The sequence below is a fragment of the Tachysurus vachellii genome, chromosome 2, assembly GCF_030014155.1.
Source record: "Tachysurus vachellii isolate PV-2020 chromosome 2, HZAU_Pvac_v1, whole genome shotgun sequence".
NCBI lineage: Eukaryota > Metazoa > Chordata > Actinopteri > Siluriformes > Bagridae > Tachysurus > Tachysurus vachellii.
The window spans coordinates 37,723,320-37,744,029 of NC_083461.1; the positions used below are offsets into that span (position 1 = coordinate 37,723,320).

At 44.6% G+C, this 20,710-nt stretch overlaps 1 protein-coding gene across 1 annotated transcript in view; it reads right to left on the minus strand.

Annotated features, from left to right (window-relative positions):
- The window catches only part of LOC132841917 (C-type lectin domain family 4 member M-like), a 107,622-nt gene that overhangs the window by 63,476 nt on the left and 23,436 nt on the right, over positions 1-20,710 (minus strand). The window contains exon 5 of the mRNA XM_060864566.1: positions 12,874-12,894. Within this exon, the coding sequence (XP_060720549.1) occupies positions 12,874-12,894 (21 nt within the window). The remainder of the gene's footprint in view (positions 1-12,873; positions 12,895-20,710) is intronic.

Here is a 20,710-nt window from a genome sequence, read left to right on the forward strand (position 1 = left end):
GAGTGGTGTGTCTTAGGATACTCACTGTTCAGCTAGCTGCCCTACTGGTAAGCCTCAGCCGGAAAGTTTCTTGTTTTTCTTTACTTCTTTTCGTTGTTTGGTCAACAGTTTTCTACATTTTAACTAATTATTGTGCAATAAAAGTATTTTTGTATTTATATCCACGTCTCTTGTGTTCAGTGGTAACGAACCTGTGTGCTATATTTTTGGGTATAAATTTCCCCGTTTACAGAAAAGGGGTGGCTTAGTCTGCTCTAATTTTTAGTTGTATATGTGTCAATTCTTGCCCTCCACCGCCCCATAAGTAATGTAATGTAACCATTGTAACAAACAGGATTCAAACTGAGAATAATCATGATGGTACAACACCAAATACATACATTACCATAGTGTCAAATTCAGATCTTCATAAAATGAATAGTTTATATAATATAGAGCTGAAATGAACTTGGGGGACATTGAAGCCATTATTATAACCACATATACATTACTGCACAGTGGAATTCTTTTCTTCGCAGATCAGAAAACAGAGGAGCGTGCAGGGCAGGGACAGTGGCAGTCAGAAGGGCACAGTCAGGAGTTTACATACACCTTGTTCAAAAGCATAGAAATTTCCTGACACGTTAAGAATAGAGAACATTGCTTGTCTTGGATCAAGACATTGCTCTATTTGGAAGATGTATTTGTGGCCAAGATTAAACTTCCTGGCTGATGCTGCTTCTATTATGTTATATAGTTTGTAAAGTGCACCAGTACAGTGGCTTGCAAACCTCACCATTTGCCCTCCAAATATGACAATAGTCATTACAGCCAAATTGCTTAATTTATGTATCATTAGACCAAAGGATGTTTCTCCAAAGAAATATTTGTCCCCATGTGCACATGCAAACTGTCTTACATCAATAAAAGACTAATTTACTCTGGATACAGATACTTGTCTAGCTGTTTCCTCCAGAATTTTTAAGTGTCTCCTTATTTAGTGCTATGATGATTTGTGGACATCTAAGACCCATTAATAAAATATTTAAAAGTAATCACATATAAAACACAAATGATTTTGCATTCTTTTTCCCAGTGGTTAATTCATCCAGGCCACTATCATGATTGGCAGCAGATCAATGCATTCCAGCTTGTGCCAATGGCAGGTGGTGATGACCAGCCCTACCCATTGTAGGACATCTTTGGGACTTCCACTTGCTCAATCTGCCTTTCACATGCTCTAAAGTGTTCTATACTCTCCCAGTTATTAAAAAACTCTATTTCAGAGGTTGGTGACCACGTATTTAAAAGCACCCTTTTTTAACACCAGATAAATTCATTCATACATTCATCTTCTACCGCTTATCCGAACTACCTCGGTTCACGGGGAGCCTGTGCCTATCTCAGGCGTCATTGGGCATCAAGGCAGGATACACCCTGGACGGAGTGCCAACCCATCGCAGGGCACACACACACACACACACACACACACACACACACACACACACACACACACTCATTCACTCATGCAATCACACACTAGGGACAATTTTCCAGAGATGTCAATCAACCTACCATGCGTGTCTTTGGACCGGGGGAGGAAACCGGAGTACCCAGAGGAAACCCCCGTGGCACGGGGAGAACATGCAAACTCCACACACACAAGGCGGAGGCGGGAATCGAACCCCAACCCTGGAGGTGTGAGGCGAACGTGCTAACCACTAAGCTACCGTGTCCCCCACCAGATAAATTATTTTTTTAAATTTCTAAGTCTATTTCTAATGAAACATCAGTTAAAACATTCAAGTCTGCCCCAGGTCATCTGAGGAAGAAGTATTGAATATAGTAAAATCAGAAAGCTGACTCATCAGATTATTTAAGTCAAAACTTACTCTTTTACTATGCACTTTAGGAACTCGGAGTCAAATTGACCAGGGGTCTCATTTATAAAGCGTGCGTACGCACAAAACGGGGCTGGAAACGTGCGTACGGCAGTTTTCGCGCAAAGGTTGTGATCTATAAAAAACAAACTTGACGGGAAAATGTGCGCACCTTTAAGCAAACTTTGAGACGTGCGTACGCACATTCTGGAGACAAAGGGAATTGGTGACACAGATGGTGAGGTCGTGAACTGAAGTTAGACTGTAGAAAATACATATGAGAAGAACGTTTATAAGAATTAATGACATTTAATTTTCACTCCATTTCATACGTTATATCCACATTATCATGAAGATTAAATCCAACAGTGTTATTTGTGCCGATTGTTTAAAGGCTATATACATCTGGTAAAATCCAAACGTAATTCAAAATGTATTAAAAATAAAATAATAATAATAATAATCAGTGCTACTCCGTCCAGGATGTATCCTGCTTTGATGCCCAATGACGCCTGAGGATAGGCACAGGCTCCCCGAGTAGTTCGGATAAGCGGCAGAAGATGAATGAATGAATGAATAATCAGCGCTGCCTTACAGTCACATTGTCCACAACGGGAGCGCAGGAGGAGATGGCGTGACTACATGTGATACAGAATAGCATGAAATACCCTTTTATTAGAGAACTGCAGAACACTGTAAAAACGAAATATTTTCCTTAATGTACATATATCATAAAATGTCTGCAAATACAGTCATGAAGCACAATCGCTACTCATCATCGGTCCTAACTATCACGGTGTTCATTACAAAACCGTCATGAAGAAGTATGTGTTCACTATAACATTTTCGTCTTAAATTTTCGACCACAAATTAATTCTGTGATTTTGTCAAGGTGTTAAAGATCAGTCTAATTGCTAGAAACATATACTGTAAATCCTCCGGTGACCCGGGTATGTAATGCTTCATGATGGCACTGCTGGCACTGTTGGAGGATTACGCCAATGGCAGAATAAGGAGAGAACGAGTTTCAGGGACCATGATGATTTCCTGGCCATCATGATGACTGGCTAATACGCCGATTTAGATTCCCTAGAGCTGTGCTCTTAGATCTATGTGTTGAATTGGGTCCAGTATTAGAGAGGGCAACACGCTGGAACCATGCCATCCCAGTCCAAATACAAGTCCTCACCACTCTGGGGTTCTTGGCAACCGGCTGTTTCCAGCGGGAATTGGCAGACAGGTAAATTATTTATATAAACAAAAACTATAAGTAATCCTCAACTTTGTCTCTAAGACCTTTTTGTATATGAATTAATTCTATTGGAATCTATCATCTCACCCTATAGGTCTGGTACATCACAGCCATCCCTGAGTGCCATAATATCTGTCGTTTTGAATGATATACTTAATATGGGTATTCGATACATCAGGTTCCCCCACACTGTGCGAGAACAGGCCGAAATTAAAATGCAATTTGCAGCAATGTCTGGTTTCCCAAATGTAATCGGCACAATTGACTGCGCTCCTGTTGCTATAAGGGCACCATCTGAAAATGAATTTGCTTATGTTAGTAGAAAGCATGTGCATTCTTTTAATGTGTAAATCATATGTGACTCCAACATGACCCTCACAAACATTGTGGCATGCTGGCCTGGTTCAACACATGATTCCTTTATTTTGACACATAGCAGTGTACGGAACAGACTAAATGCACGGAACAGACTAAATGTATGTGATGGCTGGCTTCTTGGTGAGTTTAACAATATTAAAAAGTAGAAACTGTAACAATTTTGTTTTTAATATAATTATAACAATGTTGCTTTTAATGTAATTATAACCTGTAGGCAACAGTGGCTACCCCCTGAGACGCTGACTCTTCACCCCATTTTTAAACCCGCAGAGCACAGAGGAAACTCATTATAACGAGGTCCACTCTCGCGCAGTGATTTGCATTGACTATTTATGGTTAAAAATGGGCGTGTACAGGGCGGGATTTGAGGCTGGTTCACGTACACACATCTGTGGGTGATCTGTGATTTATAAAGGGAACATTGCTTACAGGAGTGCGTATGCATGGTTTTATAAATCGGATTTTTTTTTGCCGTATGCCATTTTTGGCTTTTGGGCGTACGTAAACTTTTAGTAGGGATCCTATGCACAGTTTTATAGACCCCTGGTCTGTTTTGAATGCTTATAATAAATGAGGTATATATGATAGCCTTTTTTTTTGTTTCACCTTTTCAGTCAAATTGTTTCGAACACATTAACATATATTATACACTTATTATTGTAATATTTGGTATAATAAACCTCATTTATATACAATTTTTTGGTAAAAAAAAAAATTCATTCTGAATTATTTTCACTATATGATCAGAGGCACATAAGTTGATGGAAAATCACAGACTGGTATATTTCAAAGACAGGATATTGTTTTGAAACCATTTACATTTTTTCAATGACAACTGTTGTCCTCCCAGGTCAAATTGGCTTGAATGCTTATAAATCATAAACTGTACAATGATCACACCATTCTGTGGTTCACGGATGTCACTGGTAGAGAGCCAGACCCACTCACTGGGATGCGTTCTGTGGTGCCTGTCAGCCTGGACCTTTTGTCTATGGATGGCTCTCTGCATCTGGCGATGCTCAACGCTCCATGTCTCCTCGCTCCCGCGAAACCATTCGTCTATGGCCGGCAGGTCGGAGAGAGTGCCGGACCACGGGAATAAAGGAGGCTGAAAGCACAGAACACACTGAAAGGGAGTGAGGCTGGTGGCGGGTTTGATGAGAAAGTTTTGCGCGTATTCCGCCCATATGAGGTATCTACTCCAGTCAGCTTGATTGCACTGGCAGTACGACCGGAAGAAGCGGATGAGTTCCTGGTTCAGGCGCTCCATCTGCCCGTTGGCCTGTGGGTGATACCCCAACGTGAGGCTGACATTGACGTTCAGCTGCTTGAAGAAGGCCGACCAGACTTGTGACGTGAATTGGGGTCCTCTGTCCAAAACGATGTCTTCGGGCAGGCCATAAAAAAGAAATACGAAGTTACACAGGGCTTCGGCCATTTCGAAAGCCATGGGGAGCCTCGGTAGAGGGACCAGGCGGCATGCTTTCAAGAATCGTTCGATGATGGTGAGAATGACCATGCAGTTGTTAGACCGGGGTAGATCTGTGATAAAGTCGATGGCTATGTGGGACCAGGGCCATTGTGAGATAGGCAGAGGCAGCAGTAATCCCGTGGGGAGTTGGTGAGAGGCTTTTGAGGTGTTGCACATGGCACAGCTCTGGATGAAATCCCGTGCGTCCGCGGACGGTGATGGCCACCAGAACTGGTTTTGTGCAAGGTGGATCATTCCCAAGATGCCGGGATGACCGGAGCTAGGACTGGCATGCAGGAGCTCCAGGAGGGTTGTGCATAGGTTCTCGGGTACGTAGGTTTTCGCAGGAGGACAATCTGCTGGAGGCAGCGTCTGCACGTTGACCTGGGAGTTTTCCGTCATAATGTCCCACTGAATTGGAGCGAGGATGCGGGTCTCGGGGATGATGGGTTCTGTAGGTGCGTCCTGGTCGACCTCCCAGTATACACGCGACAGCATCGGCTTTAGCGTTCTTGGTTCCCGGTCTATGGGTCATGGTAAACTGAAAACGGGTGAAGACCTTGGCCCACCATGCCTGGCGTAGATTCATGTGTTTGGTGGAGCGTAGATACTCGAGGTTCCTGTGATCAGTTAAGATGGTGAACGGATGCCGTGCACCCTCCAGCCAGTGCTGCCATTCCTCAAAGGCCGCCTTCATGGCTAGTAGCTCGCTGTCCCCCACATCATATTTGCACTCCGTGGGTGATGGGAGAAGCATGTGCATGGAAACATCTTACTAGCCAGGCCCTGGTGTTGAGACAGAATGGCTCCGATTCCTGTGCTGGAGGCGTCCACCTCGACTATGAACGGTCAGGTCAGATCAGGGTGGTGAAGGATGGGAGCCGAGGTGAAACTCTCCTTTAGATGTTGAAAGGCCATGAACGTTTCAGATGACCATGAGAGACGGGCTGGTGCCTTTTTTGTCATGGACGTGAGGGGTGCCGCGATCGTGCTGAATCCACAGATAAAGCAGCGGAAGAAAATGCAAACCCAAGAAAGCATTGCAGCTCCTTAATGGTGTGCGGCCGCAGCCACTATAATACTGCCTGCACTTTTGAGTCGTCCATGGCAACCCCTTAGGCCGAAATGACTTTTGACTTCCTGTGACTAGGAAGGCCGTCAAGGTCTTATGGAACTCGCACTTTTCCACCTTGGCATACAGTCGGTGCTGAATCAGGCATTTCAGTACTGCCCTTACATGCTGGACATGCTCCTCCAGGGTTTTGGTGTAGATTAAGATGTCGTCGATGTACAGTCCCTGACAAAAGTCTTGTCGCTTGTGTACAAATTGACCTGAAGTGCCTCTGAAATATATTTCTAATCAAGATTTTTTTTTACAAGAAATGGCTCATTGAGTAAATTTTTGCAAAGACATAAGTGTTGTCACCTTGTCATATGAGCTTCACCTGTCTGTTCACCTGTTCATCTGTTGAATTACACCACAGTCGCCACAAATATTGCAGGAGACCTATTGGAGCCCGCATGGATCCGAGATTCACCCAGAAATCAGTGAAGTTTGGTGGTGGAAAAATCATGGTCTGGGGTTACATCCAATATGGGGGTGTAACATGAACAGTCTAAAATACCAAGAAATCTTAGCTACCTCTTATATTCCCAACCATAAAAGAGGCCAAATTCTGCAGCAGGATGGTGCTCCATCGCATACTTCCATCTCCACTGGCCAGCCCAGTCACCAGACATGAACATCATTGAGCATATGTGGGGTAGGATGAAAGAGGAAGCATGGAAGCCGAAACCAATGAATATTGATGAACTCTGGGAGGCATGCAAGACTGCTTTCTTTGCTATTCCTGATGACTTCAACAATAAATTGTATGAATCCTTGCCAAACTGCATGGATGCAGTCCTTCAAGCTCATGGAAGTCATGCAAGATATTAAATTTGGATCTCACAGCACCATTACTTAATTTGCTGACATATTTTTGTATTTTAAGTAAATTTGTTCAATTTCTGTATAGGCGACAAAACCTTTGTCTTGCCAAAATTTGACCTTTCTGTCTTGATTAGATGATAAATCTTTTTTTGCAGAGCTGTTTCAAGGCTGATGGCATGAGGCGGAGAGGATACCGAAAATTTACCATGATTTTGTTCAGCGCTCGGTAGTCGATGCACGGCCGGAGACCACAAGGATGCTGGGGATACGGAAGGCCGAATGAACCCCTTCCTTAGCTCCTCCTCGATGTACTCATTCATGGCCACCAACTCCGGTTGTGACAGAGGGAAAATTCTCCCTCTGGGTGGTGTGGTGTTGGGCGGGTTCGATAATGCAGTTGTACGGTCGGTGTGGTGGCAGTTCGGTGGCTTTGGCCTTGCTGAAAGCCTCTGCGAGCTCCCGGTATTCCATCGGCAGGCCGGGCACGTCAGTGGCGGGAGGCGCGGTGGTCGTGGTGTTGAGTTGGATTGACAACTGTGTGGGCTGGAGGTGTTGGGTGCACGTCCTGCCCCAACTAGAAATTTGCAGTTTAGACCAGGAGATGACTGGGTTGTGGAGCTTGAGCCACGGCAGTCCCAGGATGAGTGCGTGATGAGTTTCGTGATGACGGGCTCCCACCTGTAGTCTGAGGTCCCAAGTGACGAGCTTGATGCGTCCTTCTCCGAGTAGCCAACCGTCTATTGCCTCCACTGCCAGAGGGGAAACACATTGGGTTACTGGCACGTCATTGACTTGGGCAAGTTCCCTCAACATAAAGTTCCCCGCTGCACCTGAATCGATAAGAGATGCCAGTTTAATTCCCCTTGCACCTCAAGTTGTACCTTAATCTAGGCACAGGTCAATGCTCAGGGAGTAAAGAGGTTCCGACTCTGCGATCACTCTTCGGACGTGAGATATGTGAAGTCCAGCTGCATGGGTTCGGGGTTCTCAGGTCGGAAGGCGCGTACAGGGGTTCGACAGGTTTGCATAAGGTTGTCAATGTGTATGGAGAGTTCCATGAACTCAGACAGGCACCTCCCCTTGCCCCGACAGGCGAGCTCGGCTTGCAGATCTGGTTTCAAGACTTTGCAGTATAGCAGCTTCAGGGGCCTCTCCTCCCAGCCTGCCTCCGCGGCGAGGGTGCAGAAGGCCAGCGTGTAATCCTCAGCAGTGCGATCCCCCTGGGAGATGGCCAGCAAGTGCTCCTTGGCGCTCTCTCCTGTAGCGGAGTGGTCGAAGACAGCGCGAAACTGAGCGAGGAAGTGCTCGAAGGTGGGAAACGCGGTGACGTCCTCTCTTCATACCGTGGTGGCCCATTCCAGTGCCTTACCGGTGAGGAGTGTGCAGACGAAGGTGATACGGCTGGCTTCGGTCGGGTAGAGAACAGGTTGCTGAGCTTGAAGAGGGAAGGCAAACACAACAACGTAGAGCAGGCAGAAATCGTAATTGGGAAAAACAGGCAGAAGGTCAGGACAGGCAGCAAACTATCGAAAAACCAAAACACAGAAACAGAATCGCAAAACCGGAACTGAGGGCTGAACCATTTTGTCAATTGTTTAAAACTATGCTCAGTTTGTTTGCCCAAGATTTTCCATGAAATTGGGAAGACTCCAATCATTTACTAGGTGGTTACATTTTACAAAAGTAAATCCACTGTCGATCAGTACATACACACATATTTCTGAGTGTGAGTGTATTTTACCTGAACTCTCAGACTGCTTGAAGCTTCTGGCCAACTGGGTCTGCAAATTGTCCTCATTCACATAAACATCTTCATATGATTGCTCGCTGTCACTGGAATCAGCTCCATTATCTGCAGCAACATTTGCATAAATCTCCTCACTTATCTCCATTATTCTCTTTACAGTAATCCTGATCTTTTACTGCTGTAGTTATCAGTCTTCATAAACTCTCTTGTACCGGTATAATTATAATATAATATAATAGTAGTATAATATAATAGTATAATAGTAGTATAATATAATAGTATTAGACAATATAATTGTCTAATACTACACCAGGTTACGTATGAACCGTGTTACAACCCCTAGTGGAGTGAGCCCTGATGCCAAGAGGCAAGGCAAGACCATGCACCTTATAGGCCTGCATAATGGCCTCCACTACCCAGTGCCCCAGGCAATCAACAAGGCCTGCAAATCACCCACTCTTTTGAGAGAGGCCAAGGCTAGGAGCAGAGCGAACTTCAGGGTCAGAAAACTCTCAGAGGCTGACTCCATGGGCTCAAAGGGGGCTTCCAGCAGCCACTCCAGGACCACAGAGAGGTCCCAGGAAGGAAGGCAGGGTCTACTGGAAGGCCTCAGCCACCTGACATCACGCAGAAAGTGAGAGACCAGAGGGTGCCTACCCAAGGAGGCCCTGAGGACAGGTTTGTGGTTCGCAGTGATGGCGGCCATGTACACCTTTAAAGTAGATCGATGAAAGATGGTGTTCATCGCACCAGAGGCGAAAAAGCATCCACTTCAGAGCATATAGCTTCCTAGTGGAGGGAGCCCTAGCATTCAGTAGAGTCTCGGTCACCTCAGAGCCTGCCTCTAGGAACTGGTCCCCATCAGGGGCCAGACCCAAAGCTTCCACATCTCGGGGCGGAGGTATAGGATTGCCCCCTGTGCCTGAGAGAGGAGATCCTGATGGGAACCTCCATCAAGTGCCGTTCAGGAGGGAGGCTAGGACCGTGAATCAACTCAAGAGGGCCAATGAGGGGCAACTAGGAGAAGGTTGACCTGGTTGTGGCACACTCTGGCTAGGACTTGCGGGAGCAGAGCACCCAGGGGGAAGGCGTACAGACGGAGCCTCGGCCATGTCCATACCAAGGCATCCAAGGCCCAAAGGGGCTGGATGACAGAGGGAAAGCCATGGCAGACAGTGGGTCGACTCCTTGGAGGCGAACAGATCCACTTCCGCCCGGCCGAAAATCTGCCAAAATTTCTCCACCACATGGGGTGGAGACGTCACTCCCCGGGCCTCAGCACCTGCCTCGACAGGAAGTCTGCCTCCCAAATTACTTTGCTCTCAGTGAAAGGAACCTGGTCTCTGCCCAGAGCAGAATCACAGTACACGAATGCCCTGGAGACCCAACAGTGTCCATGCATTTTGTAAACGTGCATGGTGAAAGGGCTAGGCCAAAAGGAAGAACACAATACTGGTACACTTTGCCCCCAAAAGTGAACCTGAGGAACTTCCTGTGCTCTGGCAGAATGCCTATGTGAAAATAAGTGCCCTCGAGGTTGATCGTCACAAACCAGTCTTTGGACCTAATCTGGGACCTGATAACCTTGAGCATGAGCATCTTGAACCTGTACGTCTTCAGAGTACAGTTCAGAGCCCGCAGGTCCAAAATCGGACACAGCCCCCTGTCCTTCTTGGGAACAACGACATATCGGCTGTAAAACCGGAGTCCCGCTCTGGGAGGGGAACATGCTCTATGGCCCCTTTCCTCAGGAGCAAGAGAAGTCCCTCTTGGAGGAACACCACCTGGTGTCTGCCAATGATCTTGGGCAAGACACCCTGAAAACACAGAGGATGGGAGGAGAACTGGATCCTGTAGCCTTTTCTACAGTACCCAGGACCCACTGAGACACACCTGGCAGAAGGTTCCACACTGCCTGGTTGTCTAATAGTGGTGTCAACCTCGCGCCGACCTCCCGGGTGCCCTGAAACTGCGCACTGGCAGGTGCTAACCCAGGGAGATCTGTGCAAGGAAGAGGAGCAGGCACAGACCCTACTGTTCCCCGAAACGGCACAGGCGGCGGGGCAGGCAGTAGGGGGAGCCTTCCTGAATGGGACGTGCCTAGGAACCCCAGCCCTCAGGCATCAGGTCTGGGCCCGGGTACGCCGACCGGCCTCCCTCTTCATAGATGGGGGTACACGGGCAGCCACACTAATCCTCCTTACTGCCCCGAGTGAGCTAGGAGGTGGTTGGGTGCAGCTGGAAGATGACCCAGCTGGAAGATGACACGGCTGCTCGCCGTGACGAGGGAGAAACTCCCTGAACGTCGCCGACTGGCATTTTACCTCCTGGTGCCTGTCGATGACAGTTTTCACTGCGTCGTCGAACAAGCCTTGAGGTGACACTGGGGCGTCCAGGAGAGAGGACCTATCCTTATCTTTAATATCAGTTAAATTGAGCCACAGGTGCAACCAGCGCAGCCATTGCACTGCCTATGGAGCGGATCGTCTGCTTTATGGCACAGAGCGCAAAGTCAGTGGCTCGGTGGAGCTCAGATGGAAGAAAGCTTGGATGGAAGGCAGGTTTCCTCCATGCGGGCAATGTAGGTGAGAGATAGCCTGTAAGCATCTCTTCAATCACAGGCATCGCCCCATACCCATGGCTTTCAAGCCCTATAATGGCTGAATAGTCAGACATGGCAGGAGAAAAAATACGCACTGAAAATAGATTTCTCCATGACCTCGACATCTCGGCATGGAGGTCTGGGAAAAATGGCAGCCGTCTGCGTGAAAGTGGCCTGTGGCCTGAAATTAGAAAGCGGTTGTCTAGCTTAGAACAGACGGCATTAACTCCCTCTTCAGGCCAATCTGATTTTAAACCTAAACATAGCACATGCCACCGCCTCGAGGAGCTCCTTGAATGCCACTGATTGTGTCGGCTGTTCAGCGGGGGAAAGCCCATGGGCATAGAGTGGGTGAACTTGGATGTCTGGATGCATTCAGCTCACAACCCTGAATGCATCCAGCAAGTTGCTCGGGTTTGCAGACTGTGGAGTGATGGGATGCTTTACATCCCAGGAAGCCCTCATGTCTGTCACACCTTCTGGCTCTAGACTTTTAGTTATGCTGTCATAGCTAGTCTTGCAGGAGTCCCTGTCTGCACATAATTTACATTGTCCATAACCTGATCACATATGCATATGCTGGGAGACAAAGAGAACCATTGGATTGTGGTATATTTAAACAAGAAAAATGACTTCTCAGTTTATTTAAGAGGTTCAATTGCTATTGAAAGGCTTCCAAACCATCCGAGTCAAAAGCCTTTTCCTTATTTAAAAAAAAATTCAGTGGACCTATACACTCACTCTACTTTCACACTCACTCAACACCCCCCATCACAAATACACATACACACACACACACACACACACACACACTTGCACACAGGTATGCACATACTGTACTCACGCATATACACACACTCATAACAAACATAAATAGTTCAAGACTTTAAACAGAAATGTTTTCCATTAAATGCAAAAAATGGGAGAGAATTAAAGACGCAACTGGTCATGCTAGATATGTTAAATATTTTACACATCAAAATCAAAGACAATAACAGAAGCAATCAGTTACAATATTGATAAGGGATTCCATGTGTATGTGTTTGTCATTGTTGCTTTCAAAAAACAGAGTTTTTGCAAAACACTTAAATAGCCATTTAGTCAAATTTTTACAGATATTTGATTCTATTGGACGGTTAAATGTTACAAAACTAATTGAAATTAAGTACATCAGTATGTATACAAATATTGTTGAGTGTGAGTGTATTTTACCTGAGCTCTCAGACTGCTTGAAGCTTCTGGCCCTCTTGGTCTGCAAATTGTTCTCATTCACATTAACATCTTCATATGAATGCTCACTGTCACTGGAATCAGCTCTATTTTCTGCTTCAACTTCTACATTTGCATAAATCTCCTCACTCATCTCCATTCTTCTCTTTACAGTAATCCTGATCTTTTACTGCTGTAGTTATCAGTAATTATAAACGCACTTGTACCAGTATATGATGTCTAAAACTACATTCAGAGTGGCTGACTGAAGGCTGTCTGACATGACTATGTGTGTTGCTGTTTCCTGTTTAATTTATTTTAAGACTTGCAACAGGCCACAAATATGACCAATGTGTTACTGACATTCTGTGAAGACCCTTTAAGCAAAAAGGTTTTAATGCGGAAGTGTCATATGTCCCTACATAGTCATGAAATTATGAGAGCTACACTTGTTGGAGAGGCGGGGCTTATCATGCATGTCAGTCACCACACAGAAGCAGCCAACACGAAAGTAGATCTTGAGAGAAAAAAATGCTCTGAGCTGTGACTGTTAGCCTTTGAATCGTGTGAAGGGGTGTGTCCATAACTAATTGTGAATGGTACTTAGAGTCTGTATTAAACATTTCCTGAAAGTTATAGTTGCTGTTCTTCAAGTCATGATCATGTTTAGCATGCAAGTGCTGTTACTGTTTACTCCAAGTGATATCACTAATGCTAAGCTTTGTGTGTGTTTATTACTAGCAGTAAGCTGTGAGTTGATGCTTATCTGAGTTATATCTGATTAGTGCATTTGGTGTCTGAGCTGCATAACTGATGTATGCCTTGGGTAGCCTGCCGGTTATGCTTATAATAAAAATAATAATACATTTTATTTAAAGTCGCCTTTCAGGGCACTCAAGGACACCATACAATTGAGTGGTGAAGATAAAATCAATAAATACATCAGTACAATAAACAATAAAATTGATCAGAGAAAGCTAATTTAAACAAGTGAGTTTTAAGAGATGATTTAAAAGTAGTCAGTCAGTCACTTTCTTGTATGGATTGTGGAAGAGAATTCCAGAGATTAGGAGCAGCACAACTAAATGCCCTAGACCCCATAGTGGATAAAAGATGAAGAAGATCTGAGAGTACGCTTCAGGATGTAAATATGAAGCAGATCAGAGAGATATTGTGCACCACAATATCTCTCTTAGATTTGGTACCAACAAGGGGAACTTCTGTTTTGTCAATATTCAACTTGAGAAAGTTACACGAAAAGCAGGATTTAATCTCTTCTAAGCAGCCCAAAAGAGAGGAGGAAAGAAGGGTAGAATTTGGCTTAGAGGACAAATAATGCTGGGTGTTGTCAGCATAGCAATGAAAGCTCTACTGTCCACTATGGCAATTAGACCTAAATGCAGGAATGTAGGGAAAACACAGTTTTAAAGAACACACTGGACTATAACCAAAATGTGAACAAAACACGAGACACACACGGCACAGTTAACCTGACATGACATGGCATTACATGACATAATATTTCCTAAAAATGTTACCAAGGGGTAGTAAATAAATAATAAATAAAACAGGGCCCAAAACAGAGACTTGAGGGACACCAGCTGTAACAGGTGATACATATGAGAGGAGGAAAAAAGGGTAGAATTTGGCTTAGAGGACAAATAAAGCTGGGTGTCGTCAGCATAGCAATGAAAGCTCTACTGTCCACTATGGCAATTAGACCTAAATGCGGGAATGTAGGGAAAACACAGTTTTAAAGAACACACTGGACTATAACCAAAACGTAAACAAACACGAGACACACACGGCACGGTTAACCTGACATGACATGGCATGACATGACATAATATAGAAACAGGGAAATGCATCCAACCGTGCCACACGAACATGCAACAATGACTTCCTAAATACAAAGACAACAGAACAGGCATATATCGGACATCTAATCTAATATATATATATGTAGGGACCTTTAAAAATGTGTTTTGTTTTCAATGTTGTATAATACTATTTTATTTATTTTTATTTCTATTTCCAAATGTCAGCATTGTTTTATTTTTCAGATATGGGTTTGTTTTATATAGTCAATTTATGGGTTAAATGTGAATATTATTGTTGGCCAATGACTGTTGAGGGTTACTTTTCATACAATTTGATACATTTTATTTTGCATTTACATTTACATTTACAGCATTTAGCAGACACTCTTATCCAGAGTGACTTACATTATTTATTTCAGTTTATACACCTAAGCAATTGAGGGTTAAGGGCCTTGCTCAGGGGCCCTGCAGTGGCAACTTGGTGGACCTGGGATTCGAACCATTGTCCTTCCGATCAATAGTCAAACACCTTAACCACTGAGCTACCACATCCCACATTTTGGTTTCTGGTTTCAAAAATTAAACCCTCACTTTTGTTTAATTGTTTCATACATTTTGTTTAAATGATAACTACATTACAGCTAAAATAACAAAACTCTAGTATAAGAAAATAAATATTGGTTGTTAGTTTTACTACATCACATTTGTATTCTTGTGTTTCATTTTTTTTGGGATGATTAATATGACACTAAGAGACTGTGATTTTATACTAGGGTAAATAGAATACTACCGGCCAATTCACCATTCAACTGCTGGGAATCCAGGTTTCTTTGATAAGGGTAAATAAAATTGAATAAGGAAATTATTTTATAACCTTATGGGTTAAAAATAGGGTTACATTTGGAGGCACCGCTGGGATATTTGTTTTCGTTTACTGACTTGTTTCTTTTCATTTATTCTCTCGTAATATTGTTGTTTGGTGGTGAAAAGTAGTCTTTTCATCGTGTGTATTTTCTTACTGTATTTGCAATCTAGCTCCAACTCTTAGGCATGGATCTTTCACAGGTTGTTGTGTGGAGCCAAGAGGAAAGTGTTAACCTCTCGCGTGCCATTGTGGTGCATAATGTGCCTTTGGACGTTAGCAATGAGACAGTTGGTAAAGTGTTAGACACTGTGAAAGTTCTTGGTCGAACTAAAATATGTGGTCGCCGTGGTGATGCAACTGGCAGAACACTGTTTGTTTTAGTAGAGACCAGTACTGATCTAGACCCTGGTACTGTACCTTCTGAAATAGGTATTGAGAACGAGGCTGGGCCTTGGCCTGTCACTGTTTTCAGCTTAAGTTAAGGGCTCTTTTACAAGAGGAGGTACATGGTACAATGGTACAATTATGCTTCATGTTGCTAAGCCAAAACTGCCAAATGGTTTAGTAGGGCCTGTCTCTGAAGTTCCTGTCCAGATAGAAGGGATTTACACAAAAGCTCTTCTTGACTGTGGTTCTCAGGTTACCCTTCTTTACCGCAGTTTTTATGATACTTATCTGAAACACCTAGAGATTCAGCCAGTGGAAAATCTTGAGATCTGGGGCCTAAGCTCTCATAAATACCCGTATGATGGATACTTGCCCCTCAGACTTGAGTTCACAGAAAGCATTGCTGGAGTGAGACAAGTGGTGGACACGCTTGTCATTGTATGCCCTTACCCTGTAAAGCGAGATGGTGTAGCCATTTTGGTCGGGACCAACACTAGCTTAGTGAAAAACTTGTTTGAGTCTTGTCGCAAGAAAGCTGGTGAGGAGTTCTTGAATGTGTTGACAGTACATCCAGTAATTAGAGAAGCATATGAGTCCATTCAGCAAACGAATGCGTTACAGGAGGATTCAGATAAGCATGGAACAGTTTGGTTTGTGAAGCATAAACCTGTGGTCCTGAAGCCAGAAGAGGTTTTGCAACTTCCTGGATTAGTTAAGTTTCCTGGGCACATGACTGAGTCTCTAGTGCTTATAGACAGAGCAGCTGTTGCTGACACCAGTTCTGATGATCTTGAGGTGAGGCCTGAACTTCATTCTGCATCCGTTGTATCCACCCGGCAGGTCACAGTGACCGTCAAGAACGTTTCTACAAAAGAGGTATTTGTGAAACGAGGAACTCCCCTTGCTCATGTATTTCCAGTGTCCTTAGTCCCACATCTTACCTCTAAATCAACACCAGAGCAACCTACCTTGTCACCTGCATCTTTTGATTTTGGAGATTCTTCAATGCCCAAAGCAGCCAAATGGAGCTTGTGTGAGAAACTGATGCAGAGACAAGACGTGTTTTCTCTACATGAGTGGGATGTGGGATGTTCAAAAAGTACCACCCATGAGATAAGGTTGAATGATTCACGCCCCTTTAGGGAAAGATCACGGCGCCTTGCACCAGCAGACTTTGAAGATGTGCGGCTCCATATACAAGAATTGCAGAGTGCTGGCATTATATCTGAGTCTCGAAGCCCTTTTGCTTCTCCTATAGTAGTGGTGCGCAAAAAGTCAGGAAAGGTCAGAATGTGCGTGGACTATCGGACGCTCAATCAACGGACCACACCCGATCAGTACACTGTTCCTCGTATTGAGGATGCTCTGCATAGTCTTTCTGGGAGCAAATGGTTCACTGTTCTAGACTTGAGGAGTGGATACTACCAGATACCCATGAGTGCCTCTGATAAGGAAAAGACCGCCTTCATCTGTCCTGTTGGCTTCTGTCAATTTGAGTGCATGTCGCAGGGCATCTGTGGGGCACCAGCCACTTTTCAAAGGGTCATGGAACGGACAGTAGGAGATATGAACTTCCTTGAAGTTTTAGTGTACCTGGATGATTTGATCATTTTTGGGAAATGCTTGAAGAGCATGAAGAGTGCCTGTTGAAAGTCTTAGACCGGTTGAGAGAAGAAGGGCTAAAGATCTCCCTTGATAAGTGTCAATTTGGCAGAATCTCTGTGAACTATGTAGGACATATTGTGTCACAGGAGGGAATATCTACTGACCCTTCCAAGATTGAGGCTGTTGTATCTTGGCCCAGCCCCAAACAGTGACCGAACTCAGATCATTTTTAGGGTTTTGTGGATATTGCAGGTGCTTTGTAAAGGACTTCTCAAAGTTGTGCAGACCTCTCAATGAATTACTGCAAGGCTATTCATCCTCTACAGGTGCTTCAAAGAAGAAAGGAAATAATTCACCTGTGACCAGTACAAAAACCTGTCACAAATCTTCTGAACCATTTGGGCCTCGATGGACTGCTCAATGTGATACGGCATTCCAAACTCTCAAAAAGTGTCTGACTCAAGCCCCTGTGTTAGCCTTTGCAGATGCCAATAAGTCTTATGTTCTCCATGTGGATGCGAGCGTAGATGGCTTTGGGGGAGTTCTGTATCAGGAACATGATGAAGGGTTACGCCCAGTTGCTTTTATCAGTCGCAGCCTTTCCCCTTCAGAGAGAAACTACCCAGCCCACAAACTGGAATTTCTAGCTCTGAAGTGGGCAGTCGTGGATAGACTGCATGAGTATCTATATGGTGTTCAGTTTGAGGTTAGAACCGATAACAACCCCTTAACATACATAATGAAGTCAGCAAAGCTTGATGCGACTGGTCACCGCTGGTTGTCCGCCTTGACCACCTACAATTTCAACTTGAAATACAGACCTGGCCGAAAGAATATTGATGCAGATGCATTATCCATGAGGCCTAATACTCACTTAAGTCCTAATGAGGATTGACAGGAAATCCCTATGGCTGGTGTAAGAGCTCTTTGTCAGGCTGTGTCTGAGGGAAGGAGAACAGGAGATGTTACTTATTCGTGTGTTGTGCGACAGGCAGGAGCTCAGGTGTCTGCTGTTCCGAAAGATTACTGTAATGCTACTGCATTAGCTGTAGACCAGTCACCTGCTCTTAGCCTGAGTGAGCTTCAGACTGCCCAGAGAGATGATGTACTACTAGGAGAAGTGTGGAAAGCTGTTTGTCACAAAAAGCCTGCCAGTAGTATTCAGAGCACCAATCCTAAGATAAAGCTTTTGAAACAAGAATGGGAAAAGTTGTCAGTAGATAAAGGGATCTTGTACCGAACTGTTCGACAGAGTGATCATAGGGTAAAACGACAGCTTGTGCTGCCAAATTTCACCGTAGGGTTTTGACATCTTTGCATGATGAGACTGGACATTTAGGCTTCGAGAAGTCTTACAGTTTAATTCGTGACCGATTCTATTGGCCAAATATGAAGTGTGATGTTGAGATGTACTGTAAGACATGTGATCTGATTAGAAATCTTGGCCTAAAGGGAAAGCATAAGCTCGCAGACAGGTGGAGTGCTGTTCCTTATGTAGTGGACAGTCAGTTGCATGGTATCCCGGTGTATCGACTGAAGCCTATTGATGGTGATGGGCCAGTCAAAGTCATGCACCGAAATCACCTTTTGCCACTAGGACAGGAGGTCAGGTTAAGTTCTCAAGTGGATCTCAGACCCACTCCTTCACCCAGAGCTTTGAGACGTAGGAGGGCGAAGGAAAAGTGTAAAATTGCTCAGAAATCTGCAGAGTCAGAAAATGTATCCCTTGTAGCTGATGTTATTCCAAGAGAGTTTACTTCTTCAGATTCAGAGTCTGAGTTTGGGTTTTATGTGGAAGATGTGCCTAACCTTCCTTCTCAGTTGAAAGAGGTCACACAGACTGGAACATCTCTACGTGGTGTAGAAGGTTCAGAGTCTAACGTTCTTCAAACTGTTTCAGACCTACCAGTAATTCCCCCTCAGAGTGAAATCTCGGATGCTCAGATAGTTGAAGGTGGTAATGCTGAAGTTGTTGACGATACACTGACTGAAAGTCATGAGAGTACCCCTCATACTATTGCAAATGATGATGAATCTCTGCCAGAGATTGTACCTCCAGAAGTACGTAGATCCAGTAGGGAAAGAAAACCTAATACCAGGTTAACCTATGATAAGCTTGGTATACCACACATCCAGTCTGTATGTTCTCAACCTTGTGGTATTAATATAACACCTGCAGAAGTATTGAGTGTTCCTAAGTATTGAGAGTTAGTAACCCTCCAACTTTGGCATTAGAGCCCCCACAGCGGGGCGAATGGGTGATGACTTGGTGGCATAGTCGCAAAGCCAAAGTTAATGCTTAGGCTTGCCCACGGGAGCACCATTCCTCATTGCTTCACATGTCTAACAGGTTTGCTTTCGTCTGTGAAGCACCCAAAGAGGAACCTGAAAGAGCTCTTGTTATAGGAGACTCCATCTTAAGGCATGTGAAATTAGCTAGGCCTTTAGGGGCTCCAGCAGCACTGGTTAGGTGTATTCTGGGAGCCAGGGCATCAGACATAGCAGGTAATCTTAGGGTGTTAGGCAAGCATAGGTACTCGAAGGTAATTTTCCACGTAGGATCTAACGATATATGCCTTAGTCATTCAGATATTAATAAGAGTAATATTGTAGAGGTGTGTAAATTAGCGAAGGCCATGTCCAATGCTGTAGTATGCTCTGGCCTAATCCCAATGTGGCATGGTAATGTAGCTTACAGCAGGTTATGGTCAGTGTACTGCTGGATGTCCTAGTGTCCATCCCACTTAGGAAGGTGCTGCTCTCATTTCTTGCAGCATAGCAAATAGTTTAAGAACGTGCCTAGTTAATCCATGACAATGCAGAGCCAGGGCCCATGAGCAGATAAGGACCTGGGATGGAACTCACAACCTTCCAATTGGTAGCCCAACACCTTAACCACTAGGCTATGCACATGCATGAAATAGAAGACAACAAAGACAAAAAGCAAGGAAGATGGAAGCTATGGAAAATAAACTAGAGAAAATGGGGAAACTCTTGAAAGAAATAAAAAAATGTAATGTATCTGATTAAATTGTGGGGGGCACGGTGGCTTGGTGGTTAGCATGTTCGCCTCACACCTCCAGGGTTGGGGGTTCGATTACTCCGCCTTGTGTGTGTGGAGTTTGCATGTTCTCCCCGTGCTTCGGGGGTTTCCTCCGGGTACTCCGGTTTCCTCCCCCGGTCGAAAGACATGCATGGTAGGTTGATTGATCTCTGGAAAAATTGTCCGTTGTGTGTGATTGTGTGAGTGAATGAGAGTGTGTGTGTGTGTGTATGTGTGTGCCCTGCGATGGGTTGCCACTCCGTCCAGGGTGTATCCTGCCTTGACGCCCGATGACGCCTGAGGCACAGGCTCCCCGTGACCCGAGGTAGTTCGGATAAGCGTTAGAAAATGAGTGAGAGAGTGATCCAGAAGGAAGCTGGTTCAACAACAGGAGGAACAGACACTGGTACCTAGACAGTTGGATAAAGACCTATTTTGCTGAAAAAAGATAGAAATTGCTATGTTTTCTTTTCAATTTTATACAATGATAAGTTTTCTTTACCTTTTATATGAACTTATGTAATCTTTTGTATGCTCAA